Below are 18,514 nucleotides of genomic sequence, written 5' to 3'. Positions count from 1 at the left end.
TGCATCTGTCTTTACACAAAGGGATAAAACAGTCCAGCCTATCAAAAACAGCACCACACAAATCAGATTAGGAACACAAATTGAAATAGGGAAGAAAATGGTAAATGAGCACCTGTCTACCCTAGACGAATTCAAATCACCAGGACCGGATGGATTACAACCCAGGGTTCTGAAGGAACTGGCAGATGAGATCTCAGAACCACTGAACTATATCTTTCAGAGATCCTGGAGCACCGGGGAACTGCCAGAGGACTGGAAAAGAACTGATGTGGTTCCCATGTTCAAAAAAGGAAAAAAAAATAGATCCAGGAAACTACAGACCTATCAGCCTGACCTCAATACCAGGAAATATTCTGGAAAAGATAATCAAGCAACAAATTAGCGAACACCTAGAAGTAAACAAAGTAATAGCCAAAAGCCAAGATGAGTTTGTCAAAAACAGATCATGCCAGACTAATCTTATTGCGTTCTTTGACAAAGTGACAAAATTAGTGGACCAGAGGAATGCTGTCGATATAGTTTACTTGGACTGCAGTAAGGCATTTGATAAGGTAGACCATAACCTACTACTAGATAAAGTAGAGGAATGTGGGTTAGACAGCATCACCACCAGATGGATTCATAACTGGCTGACCAACCGCACTCAACGTGTAGTCCTCAATGCAACTGCATCTACATGGAGGGAAGTATGCAGGGGAGTACCCCAAGGCTCTGTTTTAGCCCAGTACTCTTCAACATCTTCATCAATGATTTGGATGAGAGAATAAATGGGGAACTCATCACATTTGCAGATGACATCAAGCTGGCAGGAATAGCCAACACTCCAGAAGATAGGCTAAAGATACAGAAGAATCTTGACAAACTTGAACATTGGGCACTATATAATAAAATGAAATTCAATGGTGAAAAGAGTAAGGCTCTACATTTAGGCAAAAAACCCGGAATGCACAGGTATAGTATAGGTGGTATCTTCCTCAATAGTAGTAACTGTGAGAGGGATCTTGGAGTCCTAGTGGACAACCATTTAAATATGAGCCAGCAATGTGCAGCAGCTGCCAAAAAAGCCAACACAGTTCTAGGTTACATAAACAGAGGGATAGAATCAAGATCACATGAAGTGTTAATACCACTTTATAATGTCTTGGTAAGGCCACACTTGGAATACTGCATTCAGTTTTGGTTACCACGATGTAGAAAAGATGTGGAGACTCTAGAAAGAGTGCAGAGAAGAGCAACAAAGATGATTAGGGGACTGGAGACTAAAACATATGAAGAACGGTTGCAAGAACTGGGTATGTCTAGTTTAATAGAAAGAAGGACTAGGGGAGACATGATAGCATTGTTCCAATATCTCAGAGGTTGCCACAAAGAAGAGGGACTCAAACTATTCTCCAAGGCACCTGAGGGTAGAACAAGAAGCAATGGGTGGAAACTAATCAAGGAGAGACGCAACCTAGAACTGAGGAGAAATTTTCTGACAGTTAAAACAATCAGTGGAACAGCTTGCCTCCAGAAGTTGTGAATGCTCCAACACGGGAAGTCTTTAAGAAGATGTTGGATAGTCATTTGTCTGGAACGGTATAAGGTTTTCTGGCTAGGCAAGGGATTGGACTAGAAGACCTCCAAGGTCCCTTCCAACTCTGCTATTGTATTGTATTGTATTGTATTGTATTGTATTGTATTGTATTGTATTGTAACTTGGTTGTAATTCTTAGAACTACTTTCTTTGAATTTCTTTAAAATGTGACCCCCAGAATTAAACATACTGGTGCTTTGGATGCAGAATATAGTAGAATTAATGCATCCTGGGATTTGGAAAATATAATTCTATTGATACAGGTTAGAATTGCATTGAACTCTATGGCGAAATGTTACACTGCTGATTCATTCCATTCATTCAACCACAATTCTAAGATCTTATTTTAAGTCATGTATCACCATCTGATAAATATGGATTTGGATTTTTTTCCTAATGAAAAGCTTTGCACTAATTTTTGTTGGATTTTATTTTATTATATGAGAGCACTTGTCTAATCAATCAATATAATTTTGAATTTGGTTTTATAGGTTATTGGATACCTGCCCTCTTTTGTGTCATTGTAAATTTTATAAGCATTCCCTCAATCTCTTCTTCCTAACAATTAAGGAAAACAAAAAGAACTAAACCCCACTTTATACATCACTTTATTTAGACGAGGAACATGCTTTGAATATAGTTTACATGATGTCTAAGACTCCCTCTAATAAACAAAATATCGAAATTATACTTGTCTAGCTTATCAAAGCCATCTAATATGGAAATTTATCAGATGTTTTGCTGAACCCAAGATGTATTATACCTGTAGCATAATCAGAGTCTCCTAAGGCGATATGCCTGGCTAGAAGATGAAATACCATTATCTTGACAAAATCTGTTCTTGACAAATCCATTCTAACTTCTGGTAATCACTGCTTCATTTTCAAGCCACTTACGGAATGACAAATTTATGACCTACTCTAGGATTTTCCAACTTTCAGTGTCAGATTGACTGGTGACTCCTTCTTTTTCTCATTTTTGAAATAAGAACCTTTTTTCCCTTCCGATTATTTGGTATTTTGCCAAATATATCAGGACTTCCCATGGGCAGTAGGTAGAGATTATGTAGTCAGTAGGCTCATTCCTATCTTTATTTTTTGTATCTTTATTTTTTATGCAGCCTATTTTTTTTATCCCCAGTTGTAATCAGCAAACCGGTACCATTTGATGCTATGGTAGTTCGGATGGCTTATCTACATCACATCCGTAAGAGAATATTGAAGCTACCTAAAAACGCCCGCCCATTGTCCTGCATTCTCTTTGCCAGTACTCTTTTTCAACATTTTCTTGCCATTTGCAGTCTCTTTATAATGCCTTGGTAACACCACACTTGGAATATTGCATCCAGTTTGATTGCCACAATGTAAAAAAGATGTTGAGACTCTAGAAAGAGAAGAGCAACAAAGATGATTAGGGGACTGGAGGCTAAAACATATAAAGAACGGGTTGCTGGAATAGAGTATGTCTAGTTTAATGAAAAGAAGGACTAGGAGTGACATGATAGCAGTGTTCCAATATCTCAGGGATTGCCACAAAGAAGAGGGAGTCAAACTATTCTCCAAAGCACCTGAAGGCAGGACAGAAAGCAGTGGATGGAAACTATTCAAGGAGAGAAACAGCCTAGAACTAAGGAGAAATTTCCTGATAGTTAGAATAATTAATCAGTGGAACAACTTGCCTGTAGAAGTTGTGAATGCTCCAACATTTGAAGTTTTAAAGAAGATGTTGGAAAGCCATTTGTCTGAAATGGTATAGGGCCGTGATGGCGAACCTATGGCATGCGTGCCACAAGTGGCACGCGGAGCCATTTGTCAGGGCATGCGAGGCTCTGCCCTGTCAGCTGGCCAGCGCGCATGCGCGTGCTGGCCAGCTGAGTTCACCTTTTTAAAAGCTATTTTTCGCCTTCCCCAGGCTCCAGAGGCTTTATAGGAGCCTGGGGAGGGCAAAAAGAGCCCCCCCGCCCCCCGGAGGCTTCAGGGACCGTCCCTGAAGCCTTCGGAACGCTTAAAACCACCCTCCGAGCAAACCGGAAGTGACTTCCGGGTTGCTCGGAGGGTGGTTTTAAGCGTTCCGAAGGCTTTAGGGACCGTCCGAGGCTTCCCTGATGCCTTCGGAGCGCTTAAAACGACCCTCCGAGCAACCAGGAAGTCACTTCCGGTTTGCTCGGAGGGTGGTTTTAAGCGCTCCGAAGGCTTCAGGGACCGTCCGAGGCTTCCCTGATGCCTTCGGAGCGCTTAAAACCACCCTCTGAGCAACCCGGAAGTCACTTCCGGTTTGCTCGGAGGCTGGTTTTAAGCGCTCCGAAGGCTTCAGGGACCGCCCGAGGCTTCCCTGATGCCTTCGGAGCGCTTAAAACGACCCTCCGAGCAACCCGGAAGTCACTTCCGGTTTGCTCGGAGGGTGGTTTCAAGCGCTCCGAAGGCTTCAGGGAAGCCTCCGGACAGTCCCTGAAGCCTCCGGAGGGCCGGGGGAGCTCTTTTCGCCCTCCCCAGGCTCCTATAAAGCCTCTGGAGCCTGGGGAGGGCGAAAAAACATGTAAAAATGGGGGGGGGTCGCGTGTTGTGCGCGCATGCGCACTGGGGGGTCACACGTTGCATTATGGGTGCGGCATGCCCGCACTCGACCCCCCTGCGCTCCCCCCCACTTGTGGCACGCAAGCCAAAAAAGGTTCGCCATCACTGGTATAGGGCTTCCTGCCTAAGAAGGGGTTTGGACTACAAAACCTCAAAGGTCCCTTCCAACTCTGTTATTCTGTTCTCTTTCTTTTCATTGTTACTACCTGCCACCTATTGTCTTTTTCCCCACTGTTGTTGCCTCTGAATTCTTGCTGTTACCACTATTAGTCCTTTTTATTTGTTTTGCTTTCTGCCTGTCTACAAAAAAAAGTCAGAATGATAATGCCACTAGATTTCAGGAATTCCTACTACCTATGGTAGAGTCCATAGCGACACGACAGACCATATCACTTTAAAAAAAAATCTCTGCCTGGTTTCTTTTAAATCCCAATGAAGTACATCTTGAATCTTTTGCATAGAAGTATAACTTTATCACTGTATTGCTGATTGAGTATTCTTTTTTATCAGATTAGCTGAAATTCATGAAAGATGTAAAATCTGAAAACATAATTTGTGAATCAAGGCCCTTTCTTACAATCAATTTATAGGAGAATAGGGGAGCAGTTGTAACTCATTTCCTGCAAGGGATATAGACAAATATTTCTTAAATAAAATGTTCTCTTGTAGAAGCCTAATTTTCCCTGCAGTCATGCATGGCATTTGAGAAGGCCTTTTGTGAGCTAAGTCAACATGGGTACATTCAGTCTTTTAATGAATCCTATTCTCTCAGCACACTGGAAGACTTAATAAAGAAATATGATTTCTTATTGGTCAATTTGCCTGATACATGAGCCAAGACGAAAATCTGGTCTGTAAATCATTTGACATGCAGTGAAACTGCTCTTAAATAATAACACATTATGAATATAATTTCTCTTTGCTAATTTTTCTAGTGGCTGTTTATTTTTTGATATTGTTTATTCTCTCTCAGAGTGCCTCAGAAACAGGATCAGGGGCCCTAAGCGTACATGGGATATAAAAAATGGCGGTTGTCATCATCTCTATGGTCTCATTTATCACTGAACATTTTACTGTTGGGAGGATGTAAATGACATTGGCATATTTAAAGTTTCAATTTATCCTCTGATTGGCAGATATGATTCCCTGAATGTTGGCCTCAAAGAACAGAGATTTAAATACATGTCTATATATATGTTACTTGCAAATGTTAAGAGAAGATTTGTATTTTATGTCTTGGCTTTGAGAATCTTTAAAGCAAACAGATTTGTCTAAACTGATAATTCATAAAAATGTAGTAATAAAAAAGCTCCATCTACTGTATTTAATACCATCCCACTCTAATGTTGTGAAACCATAAATAGCAGCACATTACCATATAGAATAGAATAATTCTGAATACCACAGAACTAAAACCACTAAGTAGTATAGCAAAAAGCTCTGAAAAAGAGAGAACAATATGTGCTCAAGCATCACTCATTTTTGAAAAAAAAACCCACTAGAGATGTCATAGGTAGATAATGGGGACAGGGTTTCTCAGAAATTCAGCTATAAAGATATGATGAATTTCATATTGGTTAATTACAAGGGATTACTGGGAACTTTGGAATTATTCCAGAAATGATCTGACCAAGCAATATGAAATACCATGTAGAGTTGTGCTTAAAGCATGCTGTCTGGCTTGGAAAAGGCTGGGATCACTTCCATCTGAAGGATAGTTGGGAGACTACAAAGATAAAGCTGTAGAATGCTACCTTTCATGTTCTCCTATTCTACCTTTGTTTAGATACCTGAAATATAGTTTTCATGATCATGTAATTTTAGGCATGAATCTGTTGATACAAAACTCCAGTCTAGAGAAAATCTTGGAAGTTGGCCCTCTGAGATAGTGGGATAAATAGGGATTATACTGCACCATAAAAACTGGCCTTTGGTCACTTTCTCAATTAAAAAATAATGGGAAAAAACATGTTACAGAGTGGGATTTAGGTTTTTCCTTTTAAATACCAGAAGGACAATCTTCTGAACAAGCATAAAGCTCTGCTTGCCAGAATCCAGTTACAGAAGTGGGAATGAGTCAGGATGGATTATCTATGAGCTGATTCTGGCTGTACTACTCACAGAGAAATGAAGGTTAGCAAATAATAAAATAAGTACATTAGTGCTCTGTTAAAAATTATGCTTTCCCCCAAAGAATAATCCAGTACACTGGATCGCTTGAAATGCAAATACGCAAATCTTAGCACAACTAATATATTGCATTTTAAAATTTTTAATCATTTTTATGGACAGATTGTTATTGCTGCCCTAATAGGACCACACCTCCACACACATGGTTTTATAAAAATAGGAGTGCATTTCTGTGATTTTGTTTTGTTAATATTTACTCGATCTACTTGATCATCTTATGAGAGACTGACCAGTTCAAGAAACTGACTCCATAGGACGACTAGAACTATAAATTATTGACATAGGCTATAGTAGCAGAATCCTGCAAGCCTAAAAGGTAAAATATTTTACCTTTCCTCCCTTTTATAACCTTCTGAGTCAAGGATGGCCTCCTGCAGCACTCTGGTTTTGTGCCTGGACGGCATCCTGGAGCACTCTGGAGACCCTGTTTTGGCCTGGACAGCCTCCTGGAGCACTCTGGCAGCCCCATTTTGGGCCTGGAAGGTCCCCTGCAGCATTCTGGAGGCCAACATGGTTTGGGGCGGTGGCGCACTCCATTTTTACTAGCAGATGCACTGCGGCTGGTCCTTTGCTATTTCCAGGCCAGCACTGTGGGCCAGATCTAAGCACTCTCCGGGCCAGATCCGGCCTGCAGGCCTTGAGTTTGACACCCCTCTGCTAGATATTTAAGCCTTTTTTGGCTTTTTATAATGTCCCCTGTTTCTTGAAGATGCTGGTTTTCGTTCTTAAGCTAGCTTATAAAACTCTGGAAAACATTATATAAGGGCTATTCATGCTATTCTTCTTCCTCTGTATTCCACTATAATTGCTACGATCACCCATACTTTGTCCTATAGATCCATAGTTTCCAAACTCCAGATGGAAAACATTATATAAGGGCTATTCATGCTATTCTTCTTCCTCTGTATTCCACTATAATTGCTACGATCACCCATACTTTGTCCTATAGATCCATAGTTTCCAAACTCCAGATGCTGCAGCAAACTGCAGGATATTTTAAACTTTTGAGGGGAAATACACAGCAATATTTGACACTTGTTGGTACTGTATGAACTACTAATTTGAGGTAGTTCACAAAGCTGACCTATGGACACCAGGAAAAAAATAGGGTGCTAAAATAGATAAATTCTGAAAAGCTCTGCTACAGATTATTTAGATCCAAATAATAGCATTTATTATATGTATTTATTGATAGTATTCTGTACTATGCTTCATCCTAGGAAAGACCAATTTGATATCTGACATAAAAAAATAAAATGTCAGAAATCTCTTTTTAATGTTTTATTCACAAATTTAGCAAATGTTAAATTTTCACGTTTTGGTTCTAAACTGAGAGGAGATACCATGCTATATATGAAGTGGAATGACTAAAGTAATTTATGGTGGGATTGTCAATAGGAGACTGCAATTTTAAATAGAATTGGTCTGACTTCCCTCCCAGAAATTGATGGTGGACTGATACATTGAGCTGGCTCTCTCTAACCTAGGAGCAGACCTAATTTTTTGTGGATGGCCTATGCAACTCATGGACTAAGATAACTTAACTTAATTAAGATAAATACCACAATTAGGTGGAGAAGCTCAAAATATTGATTTTCTGAAAAAAATGTTATTTTCTCAGCAATCAGCAAGAATTGAGCTTGACTGGAAGGAGATTTTAACTTTATTTTTAAAAATGAGGATGCTGAATGCCACAGTGCAGCAAATCTTATTTATTAACCCTTAGGACCTCTACCTATTTTTAAAAATTATGGAGGATGTCCAAAAACATTTTGTTTGTATGGGTTACATTTATCATTATTTAACCTATTAAAAATAAAAATTGACACATTTTCTTTCACTACCACTTCTCAAGATTGCTTGATAGGATTTTAACGCACAGTTATTTTTCAATGAACTCCTGAGGGGGTCTTGGGAAACCCCAGTGATTTTTGGACCATACTTTGTGAAACACTGCTGTAGTGGATAGGCAAATGCTAAAGTGTACAGACCTGGGAAAACTAATGTATTGTGTGGGGTGGGGTATCAAAAGATGTCTGTATTCTCTTTTACCCGTGCACTATTCTTTATGATGTTTAACGTTAATATTTGTTTTCTTCTTTAAGGTGTCAGAAAATTATACCTTGATTTTTTTGGTGATTTGTCATTAAATTTTATTAATGTAATTTCAGTGGATTTTAGGGTCTGTAAAAATGGTTTGAGTTTTTCAGATTGACCCCTTTGCTCTAATTTCTAATGTCTTCAAGTCAATGTCGTTCCCTATCTATTTCAACTTCAATTTCAATGTCTTCAAATTTCAACCTTCAATGTCTTCAAAGTGGAACTGACTTTTGAATAAGAAAAACAAGTTAGGGTCTTAGGTAGGGTAGTTAGCATTGTCACTTGCTGCTTTTTGAACATATTTTGGGTGGGTGAGGGAAAGCAAGGAACATTACTATGTATTTTGAACTTAACCACAGTCGTTTGAGTTAGTAATGATTCCTGGGAAACTTGGAATAAGAACTTGGCTTTTGTGAGCAGTCCTAAAGCGTTTGGTGGTACTCTGAAGAAGAATCATGTCTAAGTGCTTTCTGCCACCTGCCTCACAATATCCAAAAACACTGACAGAAAGTGTTTTCCCCCCTCAAAAAAGATCTTTCACTTCTTATCAGTGACTGTTCTTTTTTGACCTTCTCTTTCTGGTTATTAGAGGCAGACTCCTTTTTAAGTAAATCCTTTTACTTTTATTCCCCTGCCTATTTCTCATTCTCTCTCTCTTTCTCTCTTGGTGTGGTCACTGCTGAATTGAGCACAAAAGAACAAAAGCTATAGTGAAGACTGGTGAAAAATGAGCTCATCTCAAGGTTTTTTTCCCCCCCAAGTGATTTTTCCCATAATTTGAGAGTGACTGTTCAAGAAATCCTATCATTATAGAATAATACACAATGGCAGATGCTGCTTCCCTCAGTCACAGCTTTGATGCCGATAGTACTGTATGCCTTTTTCATCCTTGGATTCACTCTTGGGGGTCACCCCATGCTACAGTGGAGTTTATTTTGGCCACATAGTAGACAGCAGAAGCATTCTGGCCTGGTTTCTTTCCATAAGGAATGTCTCTAGTTGCCATGTTTTTGCCTACTTCTCTAGAACACCATCTGTGAATTTTCCATTGTCATGATAATTCTATCTATTTTCTATGTGCAGAAATGATGCCATGCTCTCATTGTTTGGAGCCTTATTTGTGGCTATAAGCTTCATTATCTCTAATGTTAGAATGCCATATGCCATTCTCTAGAGTGGCTATTCGAAGGCCTTGGCTGTCTAAGTTAAAATGTGAAGAACCATAACAAAAGAGTTAAATGAAGTGCATTTTTCTCTTTCTGAGAGAACTCTTTCACATGGGTGTTGTCCCAGATATTTTCACTTGTAGTGTGGAAGAAATTCTGACTCTTTAATGATTTGAAAGATGTAACAGCATGACTGATTTATCATACATTGAGCCTTCTGGGGAAATGGAGTCATCTAGAGTTGATGGTGGGAGAATTGTCTTCCCTGTTCTGCCAAGTTAATTTCTCTAAATCTATAATTTCTCCCCCTAAAACATAGAGCCTAAATTCAGAGGAATCATAACTTAAATTTCCAGTCACAGAAATCATGTTGAATATAGTCATATTTTCCTTAGTGATAGAACATTGTTTGTGCCTGCAGCAGGGAAGACAGCTGGATTCAAAGTAATAAATGAGGAACAACTGGACATTCATCACACCATAAACTGTTCAATAAGACAAGAGTTACTCTATAAAATATGATTTTACTTATTCTTTATTTCTTATTCTGAAGAACAGAAATATGAATTAGCCACTAAGGACTGATTTCCCTACTTTTATAGTAAGTGATGTCCCATCACTTGTTTTCTTGTAAAATATTGTGTCAAATGTCATCTGGTAAAAGCTCTGTCAATGATATATATTTTATGATAGCTGTGCAACATATATGAATGCAGTCTGAAAATCTGAAAAAAGAGAACAGGAATGTACCTGGGACTTAAGTTATAGTTGATAGAGTAAGGTTTTTGGCTTTAAATAGAACATGATGTAGATTTCAGACCTTCTCAGAGTTTCTGGAAATAAAGAAAGAAAGAAACTATTGTTGAATATCCAATTTGGAAGTACAAGTAAGTACCAAGAATTATGTCCAGCTTCTTTCTATTCTTAGGCTAATCTCACAAAATTTGGGAAGAAAACAAAAGAAAGGTAAAAGAGTCAGTTTTTGTATTAGCAAACCTGAAGTGATTTTAAGTGTTCTACTACAAAGAGTAAATAGAAGACAAATCAAATAGGATTATCTGGTTCTAAGAGAATGTGGATTCCGGAAAGTACAGTCGCTGATTAATGCTGAATATTTCTCTTGTGCAAGATTTGTTGAGTTGATTATCTTGCTATTGCTAATCTACCCATCCCAAACTAATCCTACTATATTTGGAAAGTATTGAAATCTGGAATAGTAGCATAACGTGACAGCATAATAATAAGCATGTTATACCCAAAGAGAGATATTTTATATTTAAAGATGTTTTAAGTTTTTTTAAAAGCATTTCCTATTCTACCTGTGTATTTATAAGGGCTAAAAGATTTAAAATGAAGCCTATCTTACTCATAAAGGGTTTTTAATGTATTAGTATAGTCATCAGTTATTTCTAGCATTTTAATCTCGACTTGGAAGAAAGATCCATTCTCTTATAAGAATAACAATGGAGCTGGTTAAAACGCTGCACATACTTTGAAGTTAAAAGGTTTAGCTATTGCAACCTAAGAGGGCTTTGCCCAAAAAGTAAAAGGATGTTATTTTAAAATAAGGTATAAGATAAATAAGTCAATAATATACAATAGTAAATAAGTAAATAATAAGTAAACAGTACAAGAAATAAATAGTGTATGATAGTAAATAAGTAAATTAAATAATTAAATCTCTATGGATTTTATTTAGAAATAATATGTCCAGATTACTACTATGAATCTAGACATGAAGTAATTATTACCATTTTTCACAGTTACAACCTTTATAAGGAGCTGATCCCTCAGAAAAACAAGACTGTTGACTCAATTGGGTTGAATCAAAATAACTTTTACTGAGAGAATGTGGTTACAGTAATGTCAGGCAAAATCTGAAAAAGCCTGTGCAAAGTACAAAGCAATTATTTCATCCCCAAACCCAATCCCCCTGATCGGTCCACCAGCAGCCAAGGCGATGCCACAAAGTTGTTTTGAGAGCTCTGAAGTGCTAGGCAGATAACAATTCACTCTTGGGGCACGATGGCCTTGAAACCAGGCTGGCACCGGCTGGGAGGGAGTCTGCTCCATCTTCGAAGACAATCCCCTTCCCTAATTCCCAGACAACACATGAATCTCCTTTCTCCTGGACTCCCCAAACATGACTGAAGTGCAAACTCCATAGGAAAAAATGTATTGCAGATTGAAATGAATCCCAATAGAGAGTTTAATGGAAGACTAAAACTGACCACTCAGCATAAAAATAATTTGCCACAGTAACAAATAAGATTTGCTGCGCAGTGGTTAATTTAGTGGCTATTTTGATGTGAATTTTATGTTATTAACTTTTTATATTCTATATATTTTTGTTTTGTTAACTGCCTTGGTAGTAATCAGAGCAGAAACAAAAAGAATAAATAAAATTTATCAATAAACATAGAAGCATAGCCAAATCCTAAAATATGGGCTGCCAGCAGCATATAGGATGAGAAATATGAATTACAACATCGACAAAATATCTCAAAATAGGTCATTTTGGAAATATTATTGGAAAGTTGCTGAATTGTTGCTAAATCTTTTAATATTTCTATATGTTTATAAAATATATCAACATTAGCATTTCAAATTAAGCTAAATCTGCTTGGGCTTCAAAGAACAGAAATGAGAAATTATACTTATCACCTTCTACATGACATCTTTTGCATCCTTCCTGAATAGAGCATCATCGGTAGAGTAAAATTATGTCTCCTTTGGGAAAGCCTGTTTGGTATAGTGGTGAAGGCATCAGGTAGAAATTGTGAGACCATTAGCTCTGGTCCTGCTTTAGTCATCTGGGTCAGGGGCAGTGGTGGGTTTCAATTTATTTTACTATTGGTTCACTCCTGCGCACTAACCAGCAGAAACCCACCTCTGGTCAGGGGTCTCCAACCTTGGCAACCAGAATTCCTCAGCCAGATTCGCTCTGGAAGTTGAAGTCTACAAGTCTTAAAGTTGCCAAGGCTGGAGACCCCTGATCTGGGTGATCTTCGGCCACTCTCCCTCTCTTAGCCTTAGGAAGAAGGAATTAGTAAGCCACTTTTGAAATCTTACCAAGAAAATTGCAGGCAGTTGACAGGAGTCAACAATAACTCAAAGGGATTTTAAAAAAATTCAAATCCCCTTTTGTCAGACCCGGAAGCCATCTTTCACATTGGGCCTTCAGGCCTGCCACATTTCCTACTGTGGGAAAATGGGAGGGAGGATTATATAGAGTATGGGTGATATATAGTTAAAATAATATTCTTTTCTCAAAGAGTCAAGGACACCTTGCCCTGCAGCTGTGATGATGTAACTGGGAGGCATTTTCAGATTTGGATGGTGCTTGATTGGATCATGTGATGGACATGTGGGTGCTGGGCAGGGACTTGAACTTTCTTTTGGATGGGGAAAACCTGGAAACTTTCAGATTCGGGTTTCCAGATGTGCCAATATGTCATCTCTAATAAAATGGAACTTTGAGGAAACTCAAGCCTTGGAGTCTTCTTTTGTTAGGGGTGTTACTTGGAACGCTGACACCATTGGTGTTAGACTTGCCCAGTCATTTTCTTGCTTTGGGCAATAAATAGTATGTTTTTTTCCCTCTAGGTTGAAGCCAAAGGTCAAATAAACACTTCCTTTTCATTAAAAGATCCATCAAATTCTACCTATCTCTTGTCATTCCAATGCATTGGTTGGAGAGTCACTACTGCCCTGTGCCATCACTTCCTGCCACCCATCGGTCCTAATATCCCTTTGTCTCATCTGCCTGAACGGAAACCAGTATTATTGCCACATCAAAAATTGGAGCGAGTGATTACAGAGAAGAAAACCAAACGCTTGTCTTTAAGGTATGAATTTCCTGGACCAGTTACTGATTGTTTCTATAGAAGTATTAAATGTGTTTTGATATCCTTTTAATGATTCTCATTTTCATCATCCTCATGACTGATAAGGGTTTTGGAAGAAATATCTGGAAATTAACTAATTGGTATGGATCAGAATTTTGGATGAAGAAGATATTTGTCTGCTTTAAATTAAGGATTCCTCTCTCTGTGTGACTCTTGTTTCACCTTTCTGCATGATTACTAAATTTAAAATCAAGACTTTGAATAAAGAAAGCATCTGACATGGCAATATCTAATTTTTTAAAAAATTGAGAATTCATTTAAATAAGAGTTTGAGAAAAGGTAATGATAATCCAAGAAAAATAAACGAGGTACAGTATATTAATAATATATTCATGGCCTAATTCTGACCATATCTGTAAAAGAAATTCAAATACACTATGTACAGTATTTTAATCCTAGGATTAAAATGTATATTTTCATCTCAGGATGATTATGTTAATGAGTTTATTTATTCTTCCTGACTATCCCAGGAACATCCTCTGAGAACATTCTTGTAGTTCAGAACACATTCTTTCTTGGAAGACTTGCATTTAATTTTTTGATTATCCTAACTAATTTGTTCACATGCATCCTTCATGCTCATCTTTTTTTCTTCTCCTTTACCTTTCATTAAGTAAAGTAAAAAGGTAAAGGTTCCCCTCGCACATATGTGCAAGTCATTCCTGACTCTAGGAGGCGGTGCTTATCTCTGTTTCAAAGCCGAAGAGCCAGCGCTATCCAAAGACATCTCCATGGTTATTTGGCCAGCATGACTAAACCCCCAATGTGCATGGAACGCTGTTACCTTCCCACCAAAAATGGTTCCTGTTTTTCTACTTGCATTTTTACATGCTTTCGAACTGCTAGGTTGGCAGAACCTGGGACAAGTAATGGGAGCTCACTCCATTACATGGCGCTAGGGATTAGAACCGCTGAACTGCCAACCTATCTGATTGACAAACTCAGCATTTTAGCCACCGAGCCACCGCGTTAAGTATTGACATTCAAATTGAGGCCCTTGAAGGATATAGTCCTGTTTATCCTTTTTAGTCAAGCTTATTGACTCTCCTTAATTTAGCAATCAAAGCAAACTATTTGGCAGCCGGGGCTGTATTTTATGAAAGTAAGGACAGCAGTTGATGGATCAATATGGCATTTATTTATTTATTTTTGAGATTTATAAGATCACCCAACTCTTGGCAACAGACAGTGTAAAAAATAATTAAAAAAGAAAAAAATATCAATAAAAAATATAAAGTATACATGCAAAATGTAAAATATAAAATGATGACCAGTGAAGACTAAAGGGGACAGAGGTGAAATTTGGAGCTGTATCATTCTGTGATTTTTGTTCCTATAGTTGACTTGGTATACTCTTGCTAAAAAATGTCTTGCTTGAATATGAGAGGTCCTATCTTTAGTTCTGAATGATAGAAATTCTGATGTCTTTAGAAACCATAAAATAGATTAAGGAAGTAGCTTAGTAATGTTATTTATTTGTTGTATAATAAATTGTACGCCGCCCCGAGTCCCTTGGTGGAGAGGGTGCGGCATATAAATTGGATTAATAAATAAATAAATAAAATAAATGAGTATGGGTTACCTACCCATAGATGGAGCATGCCATCTTTAAGGTGGATTACTTTTGCATTTGACCTGAGAAGGGTGTGTTAACATCATATTAAATATCTGATGATGACCACAGAGGAATGCAAAAACTTGTCAGAGCCGCAAAAACATGATTCAATACACAATAGAAAGTGATGTAAAGAGAGTTTGTTACATGATTTTGGCAGTGACTATGCTAAGAATTTTGGTAACAGCTTAGGAGACAATCTGGATGTCTGTGATTCATCATTAGGGGACACAAATATTTGTTCATCTCTGATTAAATTGATAATCCTATAATAAGAACATCACTAGATTTTTTGCAAAAAGTCTGACATATCTTTGAAATTAAAACCACTTGTTACAGGACAATATGAAAGACTTTCATAGAATATGAAAGTATTCTAAATTTTGCTTGCAATTAAGTACCTCATCATGTGAATAAAAATCAAAACAATTAAATGATACTGATGGTGTCCAAATGTTGATTAGGTAACACTATACTATAATCAAAATGGTCTCATGTATAAATTTTGTTGGTGGTAAAGCAACTCAGTTCTCATTCTATACAGGTAGTCCTTGAGTTATGACTGCATATGGGACTGGGATTAAAGTTGGGATTACCATTGTAAAGTGATGAGGTCATAAAGCATGATGTCACATGATCACATTGGTTAGCGATGGAAAGTCTGATTGCTGTTTTAACCCAAGTCACATGAGTTATCAAGCAGGAAGTGGAGGGAGTTCCAGTTAAGGAGCAGGGGTGCTGCAGAAGGGGTAGGAAGGATTTCATGTCCTGGCTTTAGCAAATGGGAAAAACATTAATGCAATTGGCAAGCAAATTGCAGGCGTGGTACAGACGCTTGGAGGTGAAGCTTTCAGTGGTCCTGGGCATGGGAGAGAGGAGCATTTTGGGAGCAATATGTTTGCAGCAAGGCTTGTAAGAACATCAGGAAGGCTTGTCAGGAAAAATGATTGTAGAGGGAAGGCAACTGAAGAGGAGTGGAAGGAAGAAAAAGCATGCACCTGTGCACAACAATTTACTAGCGGGTAAGGAGAAGGTATAATCCAAGTAGACATTCTGTAATCAAGTGCTTCACAAGAGCTTGAAGGTACCAAGGGTTGAGCTAGAGACTTGGTCAGGAACACTTCAACTTCAACATGAAGCAGAAGTCAAGAACAGAATTCCCAAATCAAGATGTCAATGTTGCTTCTATTGTGGGAGGCAGGCTTTGCAGTTTATATTCTCTCACTCCTTAACATGCAAAGGAGAGGATTTGTTGCCCAGTGGTTTCCAAAAATAAGGATCCGGGCTTGCTTGAAGTCAGCATCATGTGTTTCTTTGCATGGCACTTTGCCAGGATGCAGGATTCCCAGGCTAGGAAGTTTGCTCTGTTTCTTGGCACCCATGTTGGCCAAAGAAAGATTAGTACCATCTCGGGAGGGGTCTGAGAGGATATCAGTATTGGATTTAGTCACTGTTATATCACCAGGCACAGGACCTAGTGGGACCTGATCCACCTGCCTATTGGAGCCTGACTCTGAGGCGATTGCAGATGTCCAGTGCAGGCTTTATATGGGTTAGGTGAGAGGGGTGCTGTGCTGTGGAATAAGCTTAGGAAGGCCAGGGAAAGAGAACATGGGGTGCATGAGGACACATAAACCCCTGGAAGAAGGGCATTGGTGTGTGCGCACCTATATGTGAATACTGGGAAGTCAGGGAAAAAGGGTGTGGAGTACAAATGAATGAAGGGGGAAGGAGGATGTAATGTGCGCAAAGGCATTGTGGCACTGCAATGGTTGCAGCTTCAAGGACCGGTCATCAATCCCTTTGTTCAGCAATGTTGAAACTCCAGCCAGTTGTTAAGAAATGATTGTAATTTGTGGACTATCTGTAATGAGCTTTATTTGGGACAGTGATTCTATATGCGAGTAAGTTTGCTTGTAGAGAGAACTTTTGTTATTAAATCGTTCATTCCGCTATTTAAAAACAGAACAATATCCAGCTATGGTTTTTTTCCCCCCTAAGAATGAAGATATAAAAATATTTTGTTTCAGATTTTCTGCCTCCGGAACTGCATTTTTTTGGAACAATAACAACACTGGTAGTAAAGTACAGCATGACTCACCATCCCATGTAATTTGGCTTGGAGTTCCTGAAGAACACTACAATATTGGTTTTATTTGGATCGAGGGTAATTGAGAAGAGATTTCTTTAATTACACTTAGGAAACATAGCAAGCATTATTGCAAAGTAGGAGCAGACACAGCAAGCTGTAATTAATCCAAAATACAATAATGCCCCCTGAAATCCAAAAACTCAACCAGAAACTTCCTAGTTCTTTTGCATAGTTCTTGAAAAAAAAAATCTCTCCCCCCCCCGCCCCCACCCTGTGCAGACTGTAAAAATGTTCCCTGTGGATTTCCTTGCCGAATTGCCTTTGTTCTACACAGGAAATCCTATTTTAGAAGATCAGATTAAACAGTGTCCATCCTTATAAAACATCCTGTTTGATTCAATAAATCCATAAAATGTATGCATGGAGTAATACACAGAAGAGGGGATGGAAAATGGGAAGGTTGCCTTATGTTTCATAGCACTGTTTCTCAAACTGTGTTCTGCAGAACAAGAACATCAGTACCACTAACTAACAACTTGAAAGGAATCTAATAGTTGGTCTTAAGATTCAAAGAAGTTTGGTTCCATTGGAATCTACTAAGTTTCATTAGTCAAACAAGTCCCCCATTCCTAAGTAAAGGTCCCTTTTCTCGGCAGAAAAAAACCAATTAAAAAAATTGCTGCACAACTTTATCTGAAAATTCATAGAAAATATGAGACTTTAATTTAAAAAAAATTAATAGTCCTGCTTTCTTTCCATTCAACATAATTGTGTGAAAAGTATTCTTCAGTACTTGGTAGGCATGGACTGAATATACAATGTTTTGAAGACTTTAACAAATCTCTTTCTAAATACTAATGAAATATGCAGGCATAGCTCATAGATCCCTTTAAGATTTTTAATCATTGCAATTCCTAAAGGAAAATAAAGAACATTAATTATCTAATTAGTCCTTATTTCAGCATCCCCCCCCCCTTTACAAACATTCTTCAGATAATGACTCATTGGAGAAATCTATGGCTTTAAAAGATCCTATGGTGATGCTCTGCAAAACCTGCTTTTCTATTAAAATCCACTTTCCTTGAGGATTGGTGGGGGGAGTTTCATGTTCCTCATGGTCTTCAGGTTGTCCATTCTGTCACATAGGTTGAAAACTATAAGAATTAAACTTCATGCTGCATCTTGCGAGCCTTTAGTGAACTAGTGTTTATCATGCAAATACATTTTGAAACAACTTGCTAAATATATGTCATTATTATTGTTTTAATATTCCAAGGGGTAGAATTGAAACTGA

The 18,514-nt window shown here is 38.2% G+C and overlaps 1 protein-coding gene and 1 long non-coding RNA gene across 10 annotated transcripts in view; one reads left to right on the top strand and one right to left on the bottom strand.

Moving 5' to 3' along the window:
- Nucleotides 1-18,514, bottom strand: part of LOC309386057 — a 90,868-nt gene that overhangs the window by 33,457 nt on the left and 38,897 nt on the right. The gene's annotated exons all lie outside the window — the stretch shown is intronic.
- TMEM232 (transmembrane protein 232) overlaps nucleotides 1-18,514 on the top strand; it is a 231,039-nt gene that overhangs the window by 181,634 nt on the left and 30,891 nt on the right. For all 8 annotated transcript variants that reach the window (XM_081941005.1, XM_081941006.1, XM_081941007.1 and 5 more), the window contains one exon: nucleotides 13,212-13,453. In XM_081941005.1, the coding sequence (XP_081797131.1) occupies nucleotides 13,212-13,453 (242 nt within the window). The remainder of the gene's footprint in view (nucleotides 1-13,211; nucleotides 13,454-18,514) is intronic.

This window comes from Natrix helvetica (genome assembly GCF_964273705.1).
Source record: "Natrix helvetica genome assembly, chromosome: 2".
Classification (NCBI taxonomy): Eukaryota; Metazoa; Chordata; class Lepidosauria; order Squamata; family Natricidae; genus Natrix; species Natrix helvetica.
The sequence above is the reverse complement of the archived record's forward strand: the minus strand, read 5'-3'. Positions and strand labels throughout refer to the sequence as shown.